This window comes from Polypterus senegalus, chromosome 13 (assembly GCF_016835505.1).
Source record: "Polypterus senegalus isolate Bchr_013 chromosome 13, ASM1683550v1, whole genome shotgun sequence".
Taxonomy (NCBI): Eukaryota; Metazoa; Chordata; class Cladistia; order Polypteriformes; family Polypteridae; genus Polypterus; species Polypterus senegalus.
In genome coordinates this window covers 18,446,173-18,471,931 of record NC_053166.1, presented here as the reverse complement: position 1 = coordinate 18,471,931, position 25,759 = coordinate 18,446,173, and the positions used below count along the sequence as shown (strand labels likewise).

Genomic DNA, 25,759 nt, shown 5'->3' with positions numbered 1-25,759 from the left:
AATTCCCATGAAAATAACAATCTGTTTAAATTATACATCTGCTTCCCCATACGCAAGCGGCACATCCATGAAGTGGCTAGCGCATAGCGCCCGCCCCGGGGGTTGGTGAGCGAAGTGAGATGTTCTGAAATGATTAATTAACTTAGCAAACAATGACCATTTCCTTTGGCTGAAGTTCTGAAAACATGCAATTATATGTGACAGCAATTTCCAGTCCAAGGATATAGAAGTATAATATTAAACAAATTCATTGTCAGCACTCACAGTCATAGGCTATTGTTACACACTGAGGTTCAGCTTTGATATATAGTGCTATAAAAAGTATTCACCCCGCTGAACTTTTTCACATTTTATTGTTATGCATTAGAACACTTAATCACAGTGGGTTTGGCATAGTGGGCTTAATTTGGCTTTTTTGACATTGATCGACAGAAAAGACGCTCTCTGTTTTTCAAACATAAAATTTGATTATATGAATTTTATATATAAAACACAAAATAACTGATTACATAAGTATTCACCCCTTAATATGATAGACCTCTTTGGAGTTTCAGTTAACTGTAGTATAACCACCAACTCGATGTGAGTCAGTGCGGTGTCCTGACTTACACAATGAAGATAAAAGAACACTCCAGGCAACTCAAATGAAAATGTAATTATAAAGCATACACCAGGGAATGGAAACAAGAAAATAACCAAGTCACTGAATATCCACTTAAATCATTTATTAAGAAATCCAAAGAGTGTGGCACAGTTGTAAATTTGCCTATAGCATGCCATCTGCAAAAACTGATCATCCAAGAAGACGAGTGAAGGAGGTCAATAAGAGACATTTTAGAACTGTAAAGGAGTTACAAGCTATTGGAGAGTGGCAAAGAGAAAGTCATTGTTAAAAAACATGACATCTCAACTAGAGTCTAGCAGAAAGCATATAAGAAACTCTAAAGTCAATTGGAAGAAGGTTCAGTGGTTTAATGAGACCAAAATGTATCTTTTTGGCCATTAGACTAAACGGCAAAAACACTGAACATATCAAGAACACACCATCCCCATTGAAAAGCATGTTGAAGGCAGCATCAGGCTATGGAGATGCTTCTCTGCAGCAAGCCCTGGAAGGCTTCTGAAGATGAATGCAACAAAATACACAGAAGTTCTGGAGGAAAACCTGAAGCACTCTGCAAAAAACCTGTGGTTTGGGAGAAGATTTGTTTTCCAGTAAGAGCATGACCCCAAACATAAAGACAAAGTAACACAGAAGTGGCTTAATATAACCTTTTGTCCTGGAGTGATCTCAATCCAATTAAAAATTAGTGGTTGAACCTGACATAAACTGGTCAGTTACAATCATGCAACCTTGCAGAGCTTAAGCAGTTTTGCAAAAAAGAACGTGTATTTCAGATTTGCAAAGTTATTGAAGACAGAGAGAGAGTGAGGCCTGTGCTCACCGACTGAAGACTGTCATAGCTACCAAAGGCACATCTACTAAATACTGATTTAAAGTAGGTAAATACCTAGGCAATTAATTATTTTAGGTTTTGTAATTAATTTGATCACTTGGCAGAGATCTGTTTTCACGTTGACATTAAAGAGTCTTTTTGGTTTAAAAAAGCCAAATTAAATCCACTGTGATTCAATGCTGAATAATAATATGTGAAAACTTCCTAGAGGGTGAATACTTTTTATAGGCACCGTAAATGCTGAAATCAAAGGAGCCTCTATGAGTGGTACAGATCATTCCAGAATTTGCGTCTCTTGCGGCTAAAGGCTCTGCCTCCTACAGTAGTTCTATTTATCCTCAGAATTTCAAAGATGGCAGCATCTTGATAGGCTGCACTCATGCCCTGCAGTATGAGAGCATTAATAAGTTCTGTAAAGTAAGGTGAGGCTAAACAATTCATGAGTTTATATTTGACAAGGGGGAATTTAAAATTTTCTCTCAACTTAACTGGAAAAGAGATTTTAGAACTGGAGTGATATGGTCTTGCTGTACATCTTAATTCTAAATATAATATTTGCCACATTATTTTGATTATGTCTGTACTAGTAAGTAAGATTTGAAACAGCCTGACCATAAGACATTACAGTAACCTCAGATGAGTGAATGCTTATGAAACTCCATTACGTTTTTCAATGTATTTCTAAAGGGGAAAGAGCAAATGTTAGAAAGTTTAGAGATGTGACTACCGAAGGATAATTTTTCAAGCAGTTAACATCTTCATTTTGGATTAATTCAGCCACTCTAAAATTCAAGGCTTTTGAGGTTAATGTTTTTAGTATTTGTAGACTATTCACTGAGTTTTTTCTGAATTCTGAAGTCTTTTTTCTGAATTACAGCACATATAATTGCCATACATCCACTGCTTTGCATCATTAGTTGATTAAAGTGTTAAACAAAGTTGTAATGTTGATTTAAATGATAAATACAGCTTGGAGCCATCAGCAAATGAATTAATGTTAACATTGTGTTTCTGAATTTTATCACCTTTTGGCAAATATAAAGAGAAAAGGGAATTAGTCCCCACAATGAACCTTGAGGGGTGACATATCTTACTGTGGACAGGATTCAGAGAGTATTGTCTTCACTAAGGAAACCTGTATTGAAAGTTTGTTTCACGAGTTCTGGTGCAACACTTCAGTGGTTAGAAAGCAGTTTGAATATTTTACTTATAAATTTTGCCTTAAATAAGTCATCAAGTGTGTAGTAATAGTAAAATACTTGACAGCCTATTACTAAGTGGACATTGTACTGGGCAGCACATTTCCTATAATGTAATTGTTTTTTTTTTTTCCAAAGAAGAAAACCATTAATATTATTCATAATCTATGGCCAAAAATTCTTAAACAAAGTATGGTTAATAAATCACACAAACTGGGTGACAATACCCTGTGTGAGCCTAGCTTTCTCCCATATTCATTATATAGCATAATAAACATGTTAAAAACTTCATGATTTTAAAAGAATGTGAATTTCTTGTGATCTGCAATGCTTGGTCAAAGTGTTCTAGTTAAATAGTTATTCAGTATGAACACACTCATATGTAATTCATTCTAAAAAAAGTATTTACTGCTATTTCAGAGCAACAGTTGGCATAGTGGCTAGCACTTCTGCCTCACACATCCTGCATCTCCAGTTCAAATCATGCTTGTCTCAATGGTGTTTGCATGTTCTACTTATGTCTATATATGTCTTGCTCCCACATTTGTAAAGATGAACATGATAGGTCGATTATTCAGCTGTAAATTAGGAGAGCCCATGAAAGCAATGGTGCATGTTTACTATTTGGAATTGCTGTCAGCTACAATATAGCACTTTCTAGCTTGTCTACGTCTAACCACTATGCAAATATAAAAGTTTAAATTGTAGTGCAACTATATCTAATCCTACGCTGCCACAGCTGAAAACCATATACAGGACTGTCAGCAACGTGCTCTGCTTGCCATGGTATTAGGCAGTGTTCAGAAAGATTGCCTGTTCAGTCCCCATTACTTACTCCCTGTGTGGTCCTGCATGAGTCACTTAACCTTTCAGTGATCATATTGTAGAAATATGGAAACACTGTCTTTAAAGTTGGTTTCTAACCTGCTTTGTATAAAAGTGTCAGCTGGATAAATACAGTGCATGTAATGCAAGATTTGATTTAAAATATTGATATTATAAACTGTGACACTGTATGCTTTGTTTTTGGTGCATAGGAATGATGTCATTTAAAATGGAATGATAATTTATGCATCTTATTTTTCATCTGTTTTATCATTTGTCTTGTATTTGCACTGATCTTTATTTCATTTTTAGCATAACAGAATAAAAGTGATATCATCTGTGTATCTAACCTTTTCTAAATGTGTTTTTCAGAAATTGAAGATTCAGCTAAACACATCTAATGAGTTAAAGCAGAGTGATGCAAATGGAAAGGACCATATTTCAGACTCTTTCTCAAGTCGGCTTTCTGGTAAAAAAAAAAAAAAAACAATAAAAAGTGTAGTCTTTCAATTATACTTGTAAATTGATTATTTCACTGATTTTACATAGGTGCTATAATATAAATTTTGCTTTATAGTCACATGTATGCAGTTGGCTCTTATTGCCTTTTGCCTCTATAAAGACCATCTTTATTGTGTGCTAACAGAAATATCCCAAATGTATAGCAGTGTATCTGTGCCCAACCTAGTTGTTCCAAGGCAACAGAGATTATATAATAAAAGGAAATTTTCTTAAGTACTAGCTGCAGGATGAAGGAAATCATTAATTTTGTCACTCTTTACAGTATTTTGTCATAATAAATATCCATTTTCCATTGTTTCTCTGACAATGGCTTCAATGTGACTTATTGCATTGATTACTTGTAGTCTATGACCACTGAACATTCTGATTGACAGAAGCTGGCAAACTCATGCTATGTTCACTGTCACTGAATGAAGTAATATTTTGCCCTGTTTGTCTTCACATTTTACAAAAAGTGTTGTATTGTAATGAAGTAGAATTTTTTCATTACTTTACTTGAGTGTGTTGTGAGAATATTTCTATTTTATTTGAGTACTAGGGGGCTTTGCTTGCCAACCCCCGTTTTTGTTTTTCCGGATACACACTTTTAAGATTTTTTTTTTCTTTGAATTGTTGCTATTTCATTAGTTTCACTTTTATTTCAGAACTTCTTGAAAAACAATATTTGGAATCTTTCAAGTCCCAATGTTCTGAATCTTTTAAATGAGCTCCGTGAGACATGTATAATGACTTTGTACCATAATTCAGGATAGATTTCTCTGTTTGGAATTTCAGCACAGACAAAACGATCTACATCATCAGCAGTTAATAATTTTTTTTGCAAAGTAACCAATAAAGGCATGTGAGGTAAACTCTGTTTTTGAAATTCTCTGAAACGTCAAAGCCTTACAATATTTACATACTTCTGACATATCACCTATATCCATATATTCCCTCTCTATTCGCCTTTTCATTATTTCTCCGAATAATAATTTCTCTTTCTTTGCGCTAATGCAATGTTTACGTTCTTTGTTTTGACACTGTCGTTTTTTCCTGCTTTCATATTCTGTATCTTGCTCTACATGTTTTTCGCTCCTACTTTTTCTTGAGTCTTTTAAATTCCAGTTTTCATTATCTCTAACCTGCTCTGCATGTGTTTGGCCCCCTTGTTTTTTAATGTTTTTATGACGTTTTACAGGTACTTTATTTTCTACTCTGTCTTTTATTTGTGACCTCGCTTTTTCCTGCTTTTTTTTTAATGCCACCTGGACCATGGTGATTATTTTCCCTTTTTCAAGTAATAATTTCCATTTGTTTGCGCTCCTGCGATCTATGCTTTCTTTTTTTTATACTTTCTAATTTTCCTACTTTCATATTCTTTAACTTTCTCCACATGTGTATCACGCCAACATTTTTTTGAGCCTTTCAAATTCCACTGCTTTCAAAATCTCTAACCTGCTCTGCATGTGTATAGTGCCAACGTCCCGATTGGACATGCTTTTTCTTCAGTTTCACTTGTTCCGGGCTGATAATTACTTTCTTTATTTTCTGAATTTGCACCTAGATTATTCTTTTTCTTTTTTGTCTCTACAACGCTTTTGTGTCTTTTCTCCGTGCTGCTTTCTTCTTCGCTTAGTCGTCTACGTTTCATTTATAACGTATTGTCCTTATACGCATTATATGCACTGAGAGCCCTTGATCTGTGTGTGCTCAAAGCCAAAACACAACTGAGTGTGTTGCTGGCTGCCCTTGCTCTTATTTATTTGTAAGTAGGGCGTGTCTTGCAAGAATCGCATGTTCTACGTCATCACGAGACGGTCCTGGGTCAAGCTCTTGGTACAAAGTCTCGTGTTTAAGGTCCCCGGGTGACTAAAAAGATTGGCCACGGAGCGTCTCGCGGGGAAATTAAACATGAGAAACGTAGACGACTAAGCGAAGAAGAAAGCAGCGCGGAGAAAAGACTGAAAAGCGGAAGTCTTTTAAGTGTCTTCCGTGATTGTAACGTGAAGATCACGTTCTCGTCGTCCTACTGTTTCTACTGTTTCTCTCCACTACATTTTCAAACAAAAAAGGCAACTTCTACTCTGGTTCTTTTTTTATGACATCTTAACTATTGCAATATTATATCAGAAAACAAAAGGCCTACATAAATGTTTTATTCTGTAAATTATCTAAAATTCAGGCTTCACCTGCTTTATTAAAATGTATGCATATTAAGAATGTGGGATGATTTTGAAATGTGCAACGCTGGTGCTAATACCTGGTTATCTGTACAGTCATTCTGAGTACACATTCTTCACTAGGGAGCGACATTGGTCATGTACAATACCAGTCTCAGGTTTATCCATAGCTGATGGTCCTGCGGTCAGACACTGGCTACATGAATGGAGCAGAGCTGGCCATTGGTAATGTGCAATCTCGTTCTCAGTTATTTCCTCAGCTGATGCCACTGTATTCAGGCTGCGACAAGTGCTTTCATGTGTGTGGCTCATATTTCTTGTCACATTATCCTGGACATCACCTGCGCTTCATAACAATGAATGAACAATGGATATGACCTGGACTTCATAACAATGCATGTGGACTTGCTGCTCAAACAAGCTAAGCATGTTTGGGTCCAGCCAGTATGTCTATAGTAGTCTAACTAGGAAAACAGATTGTGAAATAAGATAAGTCTAAAGGTCATTCATTTAATTTGTATAATTAGAAGCAATGAAATGTAGGTAAATCTCTTTATTAAATCATTAAGGCCATGCCTTATTAGGGTTTGTTTTAGTGACTTAGTAGTAAGGCTTTTTCTTTCAGATTAAAACCCCAATGGCTATTGGCTTCATTGTGAAATGCAAGAGCTAGCTAGTTATTTTTAAAATAATATAAAACATGCTTCAATTTAGAATGTAGTTTCATGTGGCAAATTATTATATACCACGATTGTGAAGAAACCGCTTTGATTTGAAAAATGCTAAACTTATCCTAGTTCTGTCAATTTTCTTGTAGTGGGAGACAGTGAAAGTTTACATTTTGTTTTATTTAATTGTAATTATATGTTAAGATTTTGAAAACTCTGTTTTCAGGAATGGATTAGATCCACCTTAAAGTTACAGAAGCTGGTGCACCTCTCCTATTATTCACTATTTAACTAAATTAGGAGAGAATCATATAGATATCCACTTACACTTAATGTCACTGCTTCAGTTGATGTTGCTTAACTCATACATTAGTGATTGTAATCCAACGCACATGACATGCAAAAAGAAGGTGGCCTTAGTTAAAGTTTATAAGACCATGTGACTATATTTAACAGAGGGAAAGAACCTACATTCACTTGTACTTTTGATACTTATTATAAGTACAATAATATCTGATAATTTGAGTAGTTTGCTCATGAGCAAATTTTACTTTTACTTGAGTCAATTTTCATTAAGGTATCTTTACTTTACTCAAGTATGGCTCTTGGGTACTTTACACAACACTGCCCACAAATGAAATACAGTAATCAAATACAGACAGCCTGGTGTATAAACAAGTCTAGTTCCTTTCATACAGAGTACTGATTCATGTACTTAATATTGCTGCAATCAAACACCTAATGCTTATCATTTATTGTCATCAAGACTAGGGAAAAATAAGTTAGAAACTGTAAGAACAGGTGCAGCAACACAGTAGTGTACTTAACTAAAGCAGTCATACTCAATAAACCTTAAAATGAAGTACAGTTTATATAGCACTATAGGCATTTTTGTATTTGCAGAGCATTGACAAGATTAGTTGCTTTGTTACATGCTTACTTTTAAAAAAAGACACTAAATCACTAAATAAGTGAAAACTTTAAGATTGTAATGTGTGATAGTATTGCTAGGTTTCTGTTATATTTAAGTAATGAGTTATGCCTTTCCTGAAATACAATTTTCTGAATTTTCCAGGTATTGTTTGTAAGAAGCTTTTGACTGGTCATTTTCACAGTGTCTCAGGTTTGGCTGTGATTAAAAATAAAGCACTCTACAGCACTATATATTTGGTAAGTTGGTTATTGGCACAGGATATCGATTGAGAAGGACTGCCTATTGTTATGTTAGCAACGGCTATAAGGAAGAAATAAACCAGTGAATAAGGCATAGTCAGTAAACAAAGCAAAGGGCCAAAGCCATAAAAATGAAAGCATCAAAAATGATAAAACCAGAATGTTAAGCAAATATTGTAACCAAAGGTACAGATCGAAAGTTTGAAACTAGAGATATATATTTAGAAAGCAAAATTATTTACAACGTTCACGTTATCCATTATTAGAAAAATGTGTTAATTGTTGACTTTTTAACCCATTTCATGAAGTTTATAACCACAGAGGACACGCAACCTAAAGACAAGTACTCAAAATGGTGCCAGAAATGGTACAAAACAAAATAACAAACTCCTTATACTTGAATTCATGGCATATTAGCACCATAGATGTAATCTTGAACCTTTAAAACTCCATTTGGGTACAACAGATCCATAAAATAATACAAATAAGCCCAAAAAATGATATCTGAATATTAAAATGATACCTATGGTATAATGAGTCATGGTAATAAGCAACATAGAATTTGAACTTCAACCTTTCAAAAAAGGTAGTTAAATGGCAACATCCATCCATCCATTGTCTAACCCGCTGAATCTGAATACAGGGTCACGGGGGTCTGCTGGAGCCAACACAGGGCGCAAGGCAGGAACCAATCCTGGGCATGGCGCCAACCCACCGCAGGACACACACAAACACACCCACACACCAAGCACACACTAGGGCCAATCTAGAGTCGCCAATCCACCTAACCTGCATGTCTTTGAATTGTGGGAGGAAACCGGAGCGCCTGGAGGAAACCCACGCAGACACGGGGAGAACATGCAAACTCCACACAGGGAGGACCTGGGAAGCGAACCCGGGTCTCCTAACTGCGAGGCAGCAGCGCTACCACTGCGCCACCGTGCCGCCCCTAAATGGCAACATATGCAAGTTAATGTTTATGTAAACAAATATGGCAAAGACGGTATGCAAACAATAATGGGACTGCAAGAAATCATTCTAGTCTTTTCCTGGTTGTTCTACCCATTCAGACAGCTAGTTTTCTGACGACTTAGGTGAGCTCAGACACACTGTACTGAGATTCCCCACTGCTTATATAGATCTGGGACTTTTAGAACCCAGTACTGGGCTGTTAGATTCCCTTGTTGAACATAAATGACAATGTTAATTGTATTATTCATACTTAACAAATTAATGATTTGTGGGCAACAGATGATGCTTTAAGTGATATTTCTCATCATTTTCTGATGAAGGTTCATAAACATCATGATTCCTTTTTTTATTCACTTTGGATTATTTGTTAATTACATGAACACATACATAATTTAATTTGTTATGCACTGAAGAACACTTTAGCAAATGTATGTGCTGTTAGCTTTATTGTATACATGTTTTATGAAGAGCAGCGCCCTGTTCAGAACTGTTCTTTGTTTATAGAAGTTAAGATGCTAACCAGGCATCTTTTCTGTAGCTTAATATACATAAACTTTTAAAATATATTTGAACTCAATCAACACCACCCAGTTGCTAATTCTGGGCTTCATCACTGCCTAACCCTCTAGTGTTGCTTACCTTACCTAATCATTCCCAGATTTGCTAATGCTAAAAGACTCAAGCATTTCTAGGATTTATTAATTAGGTGATTAATTTTCATGTTTTTACAGTATGCAACTGTTTAAAAACCTGAAAAATGTGTCAAGTTATGAATATAGCTTGGGTGGCATTAGTGTTTATGAGCTGCTTTACTGAGTTTTAGATTTAATTTTGCCATTTTATCATAGCAATCTACACTCAATAAACCATAATACGTTAAAAAAAAGTTTTCAGAAAGGTTTGCAAATTTAGCATAAAATGAGCAACTGAAATCTTTTATTTAGACAGTGATGATGCACTCCAGATTGTGTTCAGGTGCGGCCTGTTTGCTTTAATTACCCTGTGATGTGTCTAGATCTTGACTGGAGCCCACCTGTGGCAAATTTAATTGATTGGATATGGTTTTGAAAGGCACACATCTACCTGTTTATATACAACTAAGTCCCACGATTCACAATGCATGTCAGGACAAAATGGAGTCCAAGGAAGTCTCTGCAGACCTCTGTGATTAAATTGTGGTGTTGCATAGATCAAATTCAGAAATACATTGTAATTAACATACTGGCAATGTACAATAAAGTGCATTGCAGCAATCAGTCCTAAACAGGGTGGCACAGTGTACACTCCCACAAACACTTCCAAATTCAAATGCAGTCTATTCAGAGTCATCACATAGCCCGATAAGCACACCTTTGGGATGTGGAAAGAAGACCAACTCAGACACAGAGAGAACATGCAAACTCCACATGGACAATGATCCGATAGTCAGACACAGAAATCTCGATCAGCCATCACCATGTCATCCAATAATTGAACACGGACAATTCAAATAAGTCTAACCAAATGAGTGGCAATAATAAAAGGGAAGAAAAGATGAAAGAAATCCCAAATTAACCAACAGATGACAATAAATCTACCCAACAATGCTACATTAATGGTGACAGCAGATATTTTCAGTATCTGTCTAAAGTGAAGTCTTTTGTTTTGATGTCTTTCAGGGGCAGGATGTTTCACCACTTTATCAGATCTGCCATTTCCTTCCTTTATGCAGTTATATTTTTGTTGGTCAGTCTAGTTATTGCAGTGTCATAAGAAAAAATATGCAGTTTATATTTGGCTATGTCATGGGTGAAGACAGAATTAGCATCACTGATGGACTCCGTTCAAATTCTGTGTGGTTGAAACTGTGTGATCTGTGCTTATTAAGAAGATGGAGTAAAACTGATCTAGATCTGTGAAATTCTGGATTAAATTAGGACAGTTAACTAAAATGCTATCTAGTGTTAAATATCTTCTAATAAAAGATGTCACAGATCAAGGTATTTAGGGGAGTATGTAGGACCAGAGTAGTGGCATTCCCCTGGCCAGTTAGTATTTTACACAAGCTGGGGTGGGTCTAAAGAATCTAGAGGTACACTTCACAGATATGAATGTATGTCTGCACTGTCAGAATAGACAAAGCCATTCTGGGAATCAATGCAGAGGGTCTAGATGTGTGAGTCACAGAGTGAAACTGAAAGATGATGAAGCATTTTAACAGCAACTATGAGACACACTTTGCAACTTGTATCCATTAGCTTTTGTGCATGGCTTTTGGAGATCTTTGGAAGGATCTTTGCTTGGATCCCCTGATGCAATATGGGAAGATATAAATGGTTCCAACAGCCATTCACCTGCACTTCATAACAATGCAAGTGGAATTGCTGCTCAAACAAGCTAAGCATGTTTGGGTCCAGCCAGTATGTCTATAGTAGTCTAACTAGGAAAACTTGGGTTGCTGCTGAAAGAAGTGTTGATGAAGCCCGCAGGCGTATTTACCCTGTGATCTGTGTGTAGATCCCAATGCAATGGTGCCATCCTTCAGATGAGATATGAAACCAATGAACAAACAAACTTTATTTGTCCCCAGGGGAAATTTTGGCTTTTTAAATAATAATATTAATAATAAATAAATAGGTACACAATGAGGTAGGTAAATATGCACACACTTTGTTCTGAACACACACTGCAATGACTGTAAAGCAAGAAAATTTGAAAGAAAGAAAGAAAGGTTCTGACAGTGAGGCATTATGTAGCTGTATTCCTGTTGGTATAAATGAGCTCCAGTAGCGTTTCCTGACACACTTCTGATGAATAATTCTTTGACTGAAAGTACACAGTGTTAGTGTGTCAAAGAGAGGATCTGCAGCATTGTTCATAATGGCACTCAGTTTTGTTTTAATTCTCTTGCTGTGAGCTCCAGAGGGTCCAGACTGCATCCTATAACTGTGTCTACTCTTTTAATTAGCCTGTTGATTCAGTGGGCTTCTCTTGAAGTAATGCTACCAGCTCAGCACACCACAGCATAGAAAATTACACTGGTCATCACAGAGTTATGGAAGACATGAACACTTACACTTCCCACATTAAAGAAACACAGTCTCCTAAGAAGGAAAAAGAGTTTGCTCTGCCCTTTCTTAAACAGTTCCTCTGTGTTCAGAGACCAGTCCAACCTGTCATTAATGTGGACCCCCAAGTACTTGTAGGAGTAAACCACCTTTACATCCACTCCTTGAATAGTGATCAGAAATAGAGGTTATTTGGTGTGGCAAACGTCAATTACCAGCAGAACCAATGGAACTGATGTTAAGATGCAGGCAATTTTGTTTTTCCCAAGAAACATCCACCTGACTCCTCTCCTCTGTCTCATCCCCATTATTAATACACCCCATAAGTGCAGAATCATCTGAGAATTTCTGCATGTGACATGACCTGGTGTTATACAGTATTTGTAATCTGAGGTGTACAGAGTGAAGAGAAAAGGAGACAGAACTGTTCCTTGTGGTGCCCCATCCACCTGATGTCTCAAAATGAACAGAAATTAGTTATTGTGTTATTATAATTGCAGTCCATGTGGAATTAGTTTTGAGTTTGGATCAACATATCTTCTCTGTGCAGTCTGCATTACCTCTATTTATGTGTGGAGTTTGGTTTTCTTCTTGCCGTCGAAAAGAATACTTTCAGGTTATTAGGTGACTCTCATAGTAATTTTGTGTTTAGCATATGCAGGACTGACCCTCTTATGGACTGGCATGCTTTCAAGAATGGAACTCTGCCTTTCATCAACAGATAGTGGGATTGGGACTGTTGTAAGGAATACATATTTATACATACATTGCATTTGTTAATGTAATTTTTAAACTGTAATTTATTTTGTTGACATGTATGTAAAAACATAGGTTTCTTGTTTTCATTTGAAAAAATAATCTTTTTTGGTTTTATATCCTAAATAAATGTTTGTATAATTGGTTTTAATGTGATGTGTGTTGTAAATGACTGAATGATTTTTAATATCTAAATTTGAAATAGATGCTATATGCATGTCCTGCTTATAAAGTACTGATTGACTTTTTCCTCCCCTTTCCTTGTGCATTCTTCAGGTCAGTGGTGGCTGGGACAGGCGGCTCTGCATTTGGGATGTGAAAGCTGGTAAACTTCAAGACACTTTTTGCAATCCAGACTTAGAAAAATGGCATGAATTAAAAGAGGTGGCTTGTGATGGAGCTATACTGGATCTTGCATATGCTCCAAAGAGGTGGGTCTCTGCTGTTTCATAATAAATTCTAAAAGTTCCTTTCCAGTATATTAAAGCCAGTAGTATATAATAAAGATTGGCTTTTCCCACATTTTGAAGTAAACATGCATGCAATAAATTTCTATACTATATATATATATATATATATATATATATATATATATATATATACAGTGGTGTGAAAAACTATTTGCCCCTTCCTGATTTCTTATTCTTTTGCATGTTTGTCACACAAAATGTTTCTGATCATCAAACACATTTAACCATTAGTCAAATATAACACAAGTAAACACAAAATGCAGTTTTTAAATGATGGTTTTATTATTTAGGAGAAAAAATCCAAACCTACATGGCCCTGTGTGAAAAGTAATTGCCCCTTGTTAAAAAATAACCTAACTGTGGTGTATCACACCTGAGTTCAATTTCCGTAGCCACCCCAGGCCTGATTACTGCCACACCTGTTTCAATCAAGAAATCACTTAAATAGGAGCTGCCTGACACAGAGAAGTAGACCAAAAGCACCTCAAAATCTAGACATCATGCCAAGATCCAAAGAAATTCAGGAACAAATGAGAACAGAAGTAATTGAGATCTATCAGTCTGGTAAAGGTTATAAAGCCATTTCTAAAGCTTTGGGACTCCAGCGAACCACAGTGAGAGCCATTATCCACAAATGGCAAAAACATGGAACAGTGGTGAACCTTCCCAGTAGTGGCCGGCCGACCAAAATTACCCCAAGAGCGCAGAGACGACTCATCTGAGAGGTCACAAAAGACCCCAGGACAACGTCTAAAGAACTGCAGGCCTCACTTGCCTCAATTAAGGTCAGTGTTCACGACTCCACCATAAAAAGAGACTGGGCAAAACGGCCTGCATGGCAGATTTCCAAGACGCAAACCACTGTTAAGCAAAAGAACATTAGGGCTCATCTCAATTTTGCTAAGAAACATCTCAATGATTGCCAAGACTTTTGGGAAAATACCTTGTGGACTGATGAGACAAAAGTTGAACTTTTGGAAGGCAAATGTCCCGTTACATCTGGCGTAAAAGGAACACAGCATTTCAGAAAAAGAACATCATACCAACAGTAAAATATGGTGGTGGTAGTGTGATGGTCTGAGGTTGTTTTGCTGCTTCAGGACCTGAAAGGCTTGCTGTGATAGATGGAACCATGAATTCTACTGTCTACCAAAAAATCCTGAAGGAGAATGTCCGGCCATCTGTTCGTCAACTCAAGCTGAAGCGATCTTGGGTGCTGCAACAGGACAATGACCCAAAACACACCAGCAAATCCACCTCTGAATGGCTGAAGAAAAACAAAATGAAGACTTTGGAGTGGCCTAGTCAAAGTCCTGACCTGAATCAAAATGAGATGCTATGGCCTGACCTTAAAAAGGCGGTTCATGCTAGAAAACCCTCAAATAAAGCTGAATTACAACAATTCTGCAAAGATGAGTGGGCCAAAATTCCTCCAGAGCTGTAAAAAACTCATTGCAAGTTATCGCAAACGCTTGATTGCAGTTATTGCTGCTAAGGTGGCCCAACCAGTTATTAGGTTCAGGGGCAATTACTTTTTCACACAGGGCCATGTAGGTTTGGATTTTTTCTCCCTAAATAATAAAACCATCATTTAAAAACTGCATTTTGTGTTTACTTGTGTTATATTTGACTAATGGTTAAATGTGTTTGATGATCAGAAACATTTTGTGTGACAAACATGCAAAAGAATAAGAAATCAGGAAGGGGGCAAATAGTTTTTCACACCACTGTATATACTGTATACTGCTCAAAAGAATTAAAGGAACACTTTTTAATCAGAGTATAGCGTAAAGTCAATGAAACTTATGGGATATTAATCTGGTCAGTTAAGTAGCAGAGGGGGTTGTTAATCAGTTTCAGCTGCTGTGGTGTTAATGAAATTAACAACAGATGCACTAGAGGGGCAACAATGAGATGACCCCAAACCAGGAATGGTTTAACAGGTGGAGGCCACTGACATTTTTCCCTCCTCATCTTTTCTGACTGTTTCTTCACTAGTTTTGCATTTGGCTACAGTCAGTGTCACTACTGGTAGCATGAGGCGATACCTGGACCCTACAGAGGTTGCACAGGTAGTCCAACTTCTCCAGGATGGCACATCAATACGTGTCATTGCCAGAAGGTTTGCTGTGTCTCCCTGCACAGTCTCAAGGGCATGGAGGAAATTCTAGGAGACAAGCAGTTACTCTAGGAGAGCTGGAGAGGGCCATAGAAGGTCCATAACCCATCAGCAGGACCAGTATCTGCTCCTTTGGGCAAGGAGGAACAGGATGAGCACTGCCAGAGCCCTACAAAATGACCTCCAGCAGGCCACTGGTGTGAATGTCTCTGACCAAACAACCAGAAAGACTTCATGAGGGTGACCCCTAGTGCCCCATGTCCTCTAATGGGCCCTGAGCTCACTGCCCAGCAGCATACAGCTCGATTGGCATTCGCCATAGAATACCAGAATTGGCAGATGCACCACGGGTGCCCTGTGCTTTTTACAAATGAGAGCAGGTTCACCCTGAGCACGTGACAGAAGTGAAAGGGTCTGGAGAAGCCATGGAGAACATTATGCTGCCTGTAACATCATTCAGCATGAGCAGTTTGGTGATGGGTTAATGATTGTCTGGGGAGGCATATCCATGGAGGGTCACACAGACCGCTACAGGCTTGACAAAGGCACCTTGGCTGCCATTAGGTATCAGGATGAAATCCTTGGACCCATTGTCAGACCCTATGCTGGTACAGTGGCTCCTGGTGCACGACAATTCCTGGCCTCATGTTTTGAGAGTATGCAGGCAGTTCCTGGAGGATGAAGGAATTGATACCATTGACTGGCCACCACACTTTCCTGACCTAAATCCAATAGAACACCTCTGGGACATTATGTTTTGGTCCATCCAATGCCACCAGGTTGCACCTCAGACTGTCCAGGAGCTCAGTGATGCCCTGGTCCAGATCTGGGAGGAGATCCCCCACAACACCATCTGTCATCTCATTAGAAGCATGCACCGATGTTGTCAGGCATGTATACAAGAACACAGGGGCCATACAAAGTGCTGCGTACAATTTTGAGTTGCTGCAATTAAATTTTGGCAAAATGGACTAGCCTGCCACATAATTTTTTCACTCTGATTTTTGGGGCGTCTTTGAATTCAGGGCTCTGTAGGTTGATCATTTTCATTTCCATCAAACGATGTGGCATCCTTTTGTTCCTAACACATTACCCAGTCTATATCAGTATAGATATCCAGGAGGATTTCTTTTTCCCATTGAGATTTTGCTGTACTTTATATTTCTTAGCTCCTCTCTATTGTTAGATGGAAGTATGTTTAACTTAGTATGTTGTCTTCTTATTCTTGTACCCCAATTAAGATAATTCAGGTTCTTTCATAAAGTGATTACAGCCTTTAAATATTTAACTATGTATACAACTTGTTTCTTACCAATGTAAAAATTAGAATTATTTCAACTGTTTAGATTTTTGTTAGTACCTGTTAGAGTATTGAAGTATTGAATTACTATAAAGTCATGTCAGAGAGGACATTTTCAGTTTAGTTAGGCAATTGTGCCTTTCTGTCTTTCTCTGTCTCTCAGAGTTGACGACTAATTGACACTAGTTGACAAAAACCAATAGTCAGCAAACTGCTGGCCACGTTAAAGTTGCAAAAATATGCACCTACTTATGTATGAAGGTGTGCTTACTGCACAGTACAGTAGCTGAATTTAGATAGAAAAGCAATCAGCAAATGAATAACCAAAGCAACAAATGTTGGGTTATAACCAGGAAATCAAAAACAAATGACTACAGTTTAATACATGTGACAAAAATCCTAGTCAAATAGAGATGGTGGGAATTCAAAAACCAATAAACACACACTTACATAACCAAATCCAAAATAATTTTAAATGTTTAGACAAAAAGTAGAACCAGCAAATGTTATACAAAAACATTTTTAAAAAGTTAAGGAATTAAAGTTTACAGATTTAGTTTGAATGCGATAAAGCACAACTTCTAGACTTAGATATGTTACACGTTGCACACTTTTGTTTGACCTTGCCCATTAACAGCATAGCAACAATCCACAAGCATCCAAAGGCAGTTCCCAAAACAAAATGAGAATACTACTTATGTTCAACATTTTTAAAAATGTTTCAAACACCAAAATAATTTAGATGTAACCATGAGATTCATTGCCCTATAAATCTCTTAAACAAGTTCTAAATAATTTTTAGTTTATAAAAAGAATTGGAAACAAGCCTAATCATGACTAGTGCTGATCTTCAAAATTCAACAATGAGCTTTTTGCAATGAATTTGCTGGGTTCACCCAGTTTTTCCCCGAAAATTTGCAATGTGGCCGGCTTAGGCAAACTTTTTTTTCCCCAGTGCCTCATGATGCATTGAGAAGCTAGCATGACATCAAAAATCTGTAGTATTTTGGATGGGAATCCCACTACTCTATCTGTGCTACCTGCCTGATTTGCATCACACTTGTGCAGAATTTTCCTGCATGTGTACTATAAGTGCACCCCACCTCTCACTTTATGGTGCTGCCTGATCTGCTTCGTGCATGTGTGAATAATTTATGTTGTATACACTCATGCATGATATCACTTCCTACATGATACTCCATCCAGATTTGTACCCTGGAAACATTAAAAAAACCTCAAAATTACACTTCCTGGCATAGACCAATCTAAACTGTGCATGCAGACACACAGCGTTAGTATTTTCATTTGAGGAGTAGGCCTACATTAGCTGACCATAATGAATAAATTATGAAAATTCTTGGTTGTTCTGCATAGATTCATTGTAGGTTGTGTCTTCACTGCTGGCTTAAGCAGATTATGTTCATTACATATGTAGAGCAGATTGAGTAGTGATAGGGACAGTCCCCCCAAGTATATAACATAGATTCCTTACATTACAGGCTCTGTGAATGCTGGGTATTCCTAGTAATAGTAGCTCAGGTGACTGAGAGAGAGAGACAAAGGACCAGAAATATTGTAGACTTGGACTATAATTTTATCTCATGGAGGCAATGTGGCATAGTTGTTAGAACTGCTGCCTCGCAGTTAAGGTCATATTTTTGGCTGCAGTAATCTGGCTATCATAGTTGACTTGTTCACTTTCTCTTTCCAAATTGATTTCAAAGTATTTTGCCCAAATTGCCAAACATTTCTGCATTTTCTGTGAACATGAAGCAAAGCAGGGTTCACTCATCACTAATCATGACAGTGAGATCCCAGAATTCCATTTAGGATGGTCACAAGAGCTGTTCATCATTTTATTCATATTACAGAAAGAAAAGTCAGTGGTGCAGCTATATCAAACTAATAACTCTTATAGTCCGTACCAGTTTCTCTTCAGAATCCCAGTCTTACCCCCTATCAGTCTTCAGGAAGAGATTGCATTGCTAAATCTTTCTCTTTTTGCTAATGATCCATAGTTAAAAAGGTTTTGTCTGCTTCTGTCTAAAGTAGTTGATGCACAGTGGTCACATTTTCATCTCCAGAATATTTATGGTTCACCTTCCATAATTACATATAGGAGTAGATATAAGGTTGTTTCTAACATAAAAAAAAAACTTTTAAATCCCTTTCTCCCACTCTGCTGCTCATTCTTGTTAGCCTTAAAATAATAACTGACTGTGATTAACCTTTATACTTCATTACTCAATAGCAAAACCTTGGCAACTAAATAAACACCAGCTGCCCCCTGCTTGTAGGCTGTATGGCTGTTTCCTACTTTCAATAGGAAGAAAAAGGCTGTTTGTTTGCACTGCATTTCTATGTAGGATTTTCCTACACATAGACCTTTTACAATGCTTTACCTCTTTAAACAATATATTATTAACTCTTAGCATGATCTTATACTTCTCTGTTGTTGCATAAAGGCTGTGCAGTAATATAATTTACATCATATTTTTCCTTTGTGTCATCAGTGTTACCACTTCCCTTTTCTAAAACAAATTTTAACTTCCGGCTTTGTCCTAAAAGAACTTTGGTCAGGTTGTGTTTATTATAATTTACTGGTAGTTCATTTAAATGGAGTGCTTTATTCGTTATCCTATATGCTACTACATATTACTATTTAATATACTTTCAGTTTGATTTTTAATTAATGGCAGTGTGTAATGGCTATAGGTTTATTACTAGCTTAATATGAATGTTTAATGAAATTGTGTGGTGTTTGCAGGAACGAGATTGCATACTCATCTAGTGATGGGATGATTTATATGCGCCAGTTCAGCCCAGTGGGCAAAGAAATGAAACTGGTCAATGTGCTCCAAGGGCATGAATCTGATGTTACCTCCATTGTGTGGCATTCTCTTATAGACAAGTGGATTAGTGGCTCAGAGGATGGTACAATACGGATATGGGTAAGAGTCATGTGTTTATTAATCTGCTTTGTGTATACATAATATACACTATAGACAAGTAAATTAAAGATTCCAAGAGGTTTTTAATATGTGGCCCATGCTACCTGCTATATATGTGAATAGGCAAATGTAAGTTCTTTTCCTCCTATGGAACATATTTTTGTGCACCTGAATATGTCCATGTGAGTACCTGCGTTGTGTATTCATGGAACTATTAATTTATATGTATTTTTCCCTAAATCATTTGTCCACATATACCTGCTTAACCAGTTAAAATGAAATTCAGTAAAGCAATATGTAACAGTCATGGATATGATTGATTTTAACTGCAGTCAATAGAAACAGACCTTTTGTGCTTTTTTCTTTGATTTATAAGATATTGTGAAAAAAAATCACATCACATTTGCATAGGGACAAGAATGTCTTATTTATAAGTTTGTAATAATTTGTGTATTAATGTCAGTCAAACAAAATATAGTTCATATAATTTATACTTAACATATTTAAATTTCTAAATAAAAATGATCACACAATATTTCTTATTTCGCTTTAATTCTCTTAAATTTCACACTTTATGTATTTCAAGAGTGAAGATGGTATGCAATGTGAACATGTCCTTGAGACTAATGGAGCTGTCAGTTGCCTCAACTTTGATACAGTCAATGGATGCATTATGGCTGGAGTTCACAATGTGTTAAGGTAATCCTACTGTTTGTCTGGTCTTCTCTCATTTTGTTCTGTTCATTACAGTATGGGGCAGGAATTATCCCTGGATGAGGGCACCAGTCTATCACAGTGTTCACTTACTCACATACCCACATTAGGAGGAAAACTTGGACACTGAGAAAAAAATGCAGATATGGAAAAAAAGTGCAGACTCCACATATGCAACATCTAAACACATGATTCAAACCCAGTACAAAAGATCTGTAAACCATTCCGTCAGCCATTAAGCTGCTATATATCTCATTTTTTGGTACCTCTTCCCTGTCCTGTATATACCACCAGGATGTCAAATTAACCAATAATTCATGTTCAGATGTTTATATTAAAAACATAATCCACCAAAGATGATAACTATTTTATCTCTTTCTTTCCCTATCCTGTTTTCAGTGATTGAGAAAAATTATTAATGTCAAATTTTAATGGAGAAAAAAAGATAACAAAATTACTGATACAGTACGCATTAATGGGGGCCAATGCTAAATAACAGTAAAGCAATATCAAAACATCCATGAAAAAACTCATGTTACTCATGTCATATAATTCAGGTATCTAGCTCAATGCTCTAAATGTGTATTTCTACAAAACTATTGTTACATAAACCACTTCTGAAAAATGTATTTATGCACAATGAAAGTGCATTAAAATGGAACCAAGCTTTTGAATTGAAGACCCATCTCTCCTCTCATTTGCTGTTTGTTAAACCACAAATTCAGTACTTCCAGGTTGTTCATCTGTCTGTTGAAGCATCTTGGATATATACCAGTTTGAATTGTATTTTCATTCACTTCACCTTTTAATCTCTAATTGTGCATATTCCCAGACCATACCCTACAGTGCTGATATCACGTGAAGTGCCATGGTAGCCAATAAATCAGCTGTTACTGGACAGAACTCCTACCCAATGATTGAAGGGTAAGAGTGGCCTTCAGTTGGAAAGCTGGTTGTCATTTCTCCATGCGACATAAGAGAGTTTTCCGGAAGTGGTTTATTTAACAATATTTTTACACGTTTTGGATGTTGTGAGTATGCAACTAGATATCTGTCATGTGGATTATGTGACACAAATAATTTGTGAGTTTAAATTATTATTTTTTGCCTGTTACTACAAACAACACGGCGTAAGCAACAGATGAAAATGACGACTATTTTAGAGTGGAGTACTCCTTTAAAATATGTATTTGTTGAAATATATTTGGATGTATGGTGAAAACTCTAGGTACATAGCATAATATATATTCGTTAGGCCATGGTCACAAAATGGAAAATGTCTTGAACATTGTTTCCTTTCTATACGATGCTAAGTTCCATATTATATCAACCACCAAGGTGGTTATTTGGAAATTAAAGGAAAGTGCATTTGGGACTAAAGCCAAGAAGCTGTGGACGCTGGCCCGGACACACACAAACGGACATCGATGTTTCACCCAACACACTGTTTATTTTGTAAATATTTACAGTTCACGTGCACGACACACCCCAGTGCCTCCTGCACCTATTCCCCCAATGTCCAGGCCTCTCAGTTCCACTGCCTTTCTCCTGGCCGCCTCTAGTCCTCCCTCCAGCTCCGTCCTCTTCCACCCGACTTCTGCCGATGACTGGAGGGAGGCGGCCCCTTAAATAGGAACCCGGATGGGCTCCAGCTGCTTCCCGGCATTCCTCTGTAGCCACGCCCCAGTGTGGCGGAAGTGCCGGCTGCGCACCCAGAAGCCGTCCTGGTGTCCCCTATTGTCTTCCCCCCAGCACGTCCTTGTGTGGCGGAAGTGCTGGGCTCCCGGGATATTCAGGCACTGGGGCGCCGCCTGGCGATGGCCACAGGTCCCTACAGGGCCCTTTACCTGAGGCCCCCAACATAACCAGGGCGGATGCCCCCTCGCGGTCTGGAGGAGACACACGCCGTCCTCTGGTCCTCCTGGGCGCACATCTAAAAGGAATGCAGGAATCTGGAACATACTAATCAAACATGTTGAAGTAGAAGCCTTCACAACCTTTAACAGGTATCTGGATAATATATTGGGACTGCTTAACTTTTAGTTGAACAAAAAAGCCTGATGTACTGAATGGTTTCCTCTAGTTTGTCAAATTTCTTGTGTTCTTATGACCAAGAAACACCACACAAGATACTCAATTAAAACCCTATGTAAATGAACTTTTTTTACCAAACAAATCAATCTCTAGCTCCAACTAGTAAATGAAATTTGATGTTTTGAGTGACAAGAAATTCTTCTGAAACAAATAATATTCACGTCTAAATAAAGGTTAGTTACTAAGTTCTTTATTTTGGTATACTCACTTCTATTAGAGGAGGTCATACTTACAGACATCTGCTTTCTTCAAAACACATGGTGGCATCCTTATAGACTTTCTTTCAGTCTACATTAGTCATTTTACTGCACAAATACCATTATATGGAATTTTATTACAACTTTCATAGTGCTCTCTTTAATTTAAATCATCATCATTTGGGGGATTTCAGCCACTGAAAACATACTTCCAGAAAGATTCTGTGAAGGTCCTTCTGGCAGGATTGTTGTCAACACATGCAAATAGTCTGCCAGATGCTGCACTGCCCATAACTAAATTCCTTATCTACAGCACATAGTCTGTTTAGTAGATGGAAAAACTGGTCTAACCTGATTTACTTCAGGGTTTAATAGCAGGAAGGGACCAGGGACAATGCAGAACAATGGCAGAAAAGTTATTTGATACATTTGGATTTTGAATGATTAATAAAAAGAGCATCAAAGATATTGTGAGCATCTTCATGGTGGCTGTCTGGGCTACCCAACCCCAATAGGCAACCATGCAGTCTTGGTGGAGGAAGATCCTTCCCCCTCAACCTAGTAGATCACCTCTCATACTCTTTCTAAAACTTGACAGGAGCCTTCCCACAAGCTAACAAGTGTGGAGGACTGCCATTTCTGGGCCTGTAAACCCAAACGTAATCCTTAGCCTCCAAACAATGTATATACAGTAAACTGTCTGCACAGCAAATTGTGTGCTACTCTGGCAGTATCCTTCATTCCTTAGATTTTCTGAGCCTTGAGGTCCTGTCAGGATATCAAGAGGTAATGTAAACTCAAAGGACACAGATGTCTTTAATTTGCAGTCCAGCAAGAATAAAACCAAATAACAGTTATTACAGACTTGTATGATTCTGTGGCACACCATTTAAAATAAGTGGCAAATGACCAACCCAGATGAAATAATCATCACTGGTAGCAAGGCATAGCTGAGTAGGGAGGATATAGGTACATTTCTCAGCCAACCTGTCTGTCTGGAGTTGTAAGAGGATATCTATCCCAACTTACTCCATAGGTGCAGCTACCCACTGTTTTCGAAGTAAGAGTTATGGACTGGGCTTTTTAGCTGTACAAAAATCTGAACAATGAATAAGTTGGAATTGGGGATGCTAGGACATGCAAAGGCCATCTGTTAATGTTTAAAATGGCTTGTGTTCTGCTGTGCATCACTGAAAAGTTCTGCCCAAGTGTAATAGTTGATAAATAGCAACTGCTGTAATAGCAAAGTCAGGAAAAAATTCTAGTAATAAAAGTTATTTCACCTGCTGCTGTAATGTGCCAAGGAGATCTCAGTTTAGATGTTTCTGTCTGTTTACTTGGTGACCCATTAATGAGACATCCTGGTGTGAAATGAGGTGCTTTTGCTGCACTACCCTGTAAGAACCAGATGCTAGAACAGGTAATGTTACTGCCACTTTCTCTTTTATGTAACCGGGGGTGCTAAGAGTCTGTATGTGTTTCACAAATTGCATGGTTGAATGAATTAAAAGCTGTATTATAATGATCAGCCAGCGCTTCCTTTGTCATTATCGTTATTTTTTTTCCAAAGTAATGATTATAAGAAATTAATATACATAAAATGCATTTGAGCGTTTATTATATTCATCGTTCATCAGGATGGTATTATTAGTGTTCATCACAATAGTGCAAAGTTAATGATACAGAATACAGTGTTAATATAGAGCACAAGAAGCCTAGGCTAGCATTAGTTTCATTTCTAAATGAAAACTAGTACGCCAAATAAAATCCTTTGTGTCCAGGAAGTTGACATGTTCAGCAGTGTTATTGAATATGAGTTCAGTGCTGTCGGTCTGACCAGCCAACCGTGGGATAACATGGGACATTTATGGTAATGTGTTTCAACTCTACAGCCAGTTAAAATACAGACAGTAGGAAATGCTCCGATCACTCAAGCAGCTGTACCTAAAATGGTTTGAAATTTGGTAACTGAATGAACATTGCCAACACTCAAGGGGTTAGTAAAATAGGAAATTTAAAGTCATTGAAAAGACCCTAATAAAATCTGACATATGACAGTCATTTTCCATTGTCTTTGTAAAGAAAAGAAACCAGTTGCTGGTGCTGGCTACAAAAGCTGTGTGGGGTCTCATTATGAATACTGTATGGGAGTGGGGTTTTTTTGTAACTTGATTTTACTTTTGTCTGCCATGTTTTTCTCTCAGTATTAAGGCGGATTGAATGATTGGATTACTCATATACCTAACTGTGCTGTAAACTTAATTTGACGTTATAGGCTGTAATTACTTGCAGCTGTGAGAGAAACTGAACTGTCTTTATATTCTTGATTCATTATGACCTTGGTCATTAGATAAGCTTAGCTTGTGCTATCCTTCATGCGTCTTTTTTTCGGTATAGTATAAAGATAATTGCAGCTGCTTTGTTACCCAGAGATCTTTGAAAGTCTTCTGAACCCAGATCTATCTGTACATACAAATAAAAATTTAACTTGCTGTTCTCCACCTAGATTAGTTCTTTTCCTCCACTGAAGTTGTAGTGAATGTTTCAAAATTTTAATATGTAATGGTAATGTCAGGTACCACAAGTTACTGATACTTTGAAGTTGTGGGAGAGGTATTTAAAATATCAGTCCCATACAGTCCTCTAATCACTGCAACTCTATATCTAGGGGGAGCACAGGGGTTGAGTAGCAATATCTATCCCATTATAATTTGTCAGTTTTAACGAAGCAGCCTTCCTGTTTTGCTAGTGATAGTTCAAGCTCCACAATTTAATGAAAAGGCTGATCCAGGATGTGATATTACATAACAGGTCCTGAAAAATATTGCAATGTTTTTTAGTGCCTCTGGATTACCACAGTGCTGAAATTAGTTAAGCAGTCAACCATTCGTATACATTACAACTGTTAACTCCCACAACTAATGACAGTAATGCAAAAAAAAACAGAAAAGTGCAGTGAATACAGTTTCATGCAGTAGATTAAATATAACATACTAGACATTAAGCCCGTTACAATAACGGGCGCTAGAACAGTAGTGCATAAACATTAGTAGGAACAGTCTATATTAAATGGCAAGGACCTTGACCTCATTCTGTTTCTTGTCTTAATTTTTTTTTTGTCAAAAATATTTTTGCA

At 37.3% G+C, this 25,759-nt stretch overlaps 1 protein-coding gene across 4 annotated transcripts in view; it reads left to right on the top strand.

The window, feature by feature from the left end:
* The window catches only part of LOC120542298 (vegetative incompatibility protein HET-E-1-like), a 117,915-nt gene that overhangs the window by 78,619 nt on the left and 13,537 nt on the right, over positions 1 to 25,759 (top strand). For all 4 annotated transcript variants that reach the window (XM_039774644.1, XM_039774646.1, XM_039774643.1 and 1 more), the window contains 5 exons: positions 3,854 to 3,950; positions 7,906 to 8,000; positions 13,055 to 13,209; positions 19,435 to 19,618; positions 20,205 to 20,317. In XM_039774644.1, coding sequence (XP_039630578.1) covers positions 3,854 to 3,950; positions 7,906 to 8,000; positions 13,055 to 13,209; positions 19,435 to 19,618; positions 20,205 to 20,317 — 644 coding nt within the window. The remainder of the gene's footprint in view (positions 1 to 3,853; positions 3,951 to 7,905; positions 8,001 to 13,054; positions 13,210 to 19,434; positions 19,619 to 20,204; positions 20,318 to 25,759) is intronic.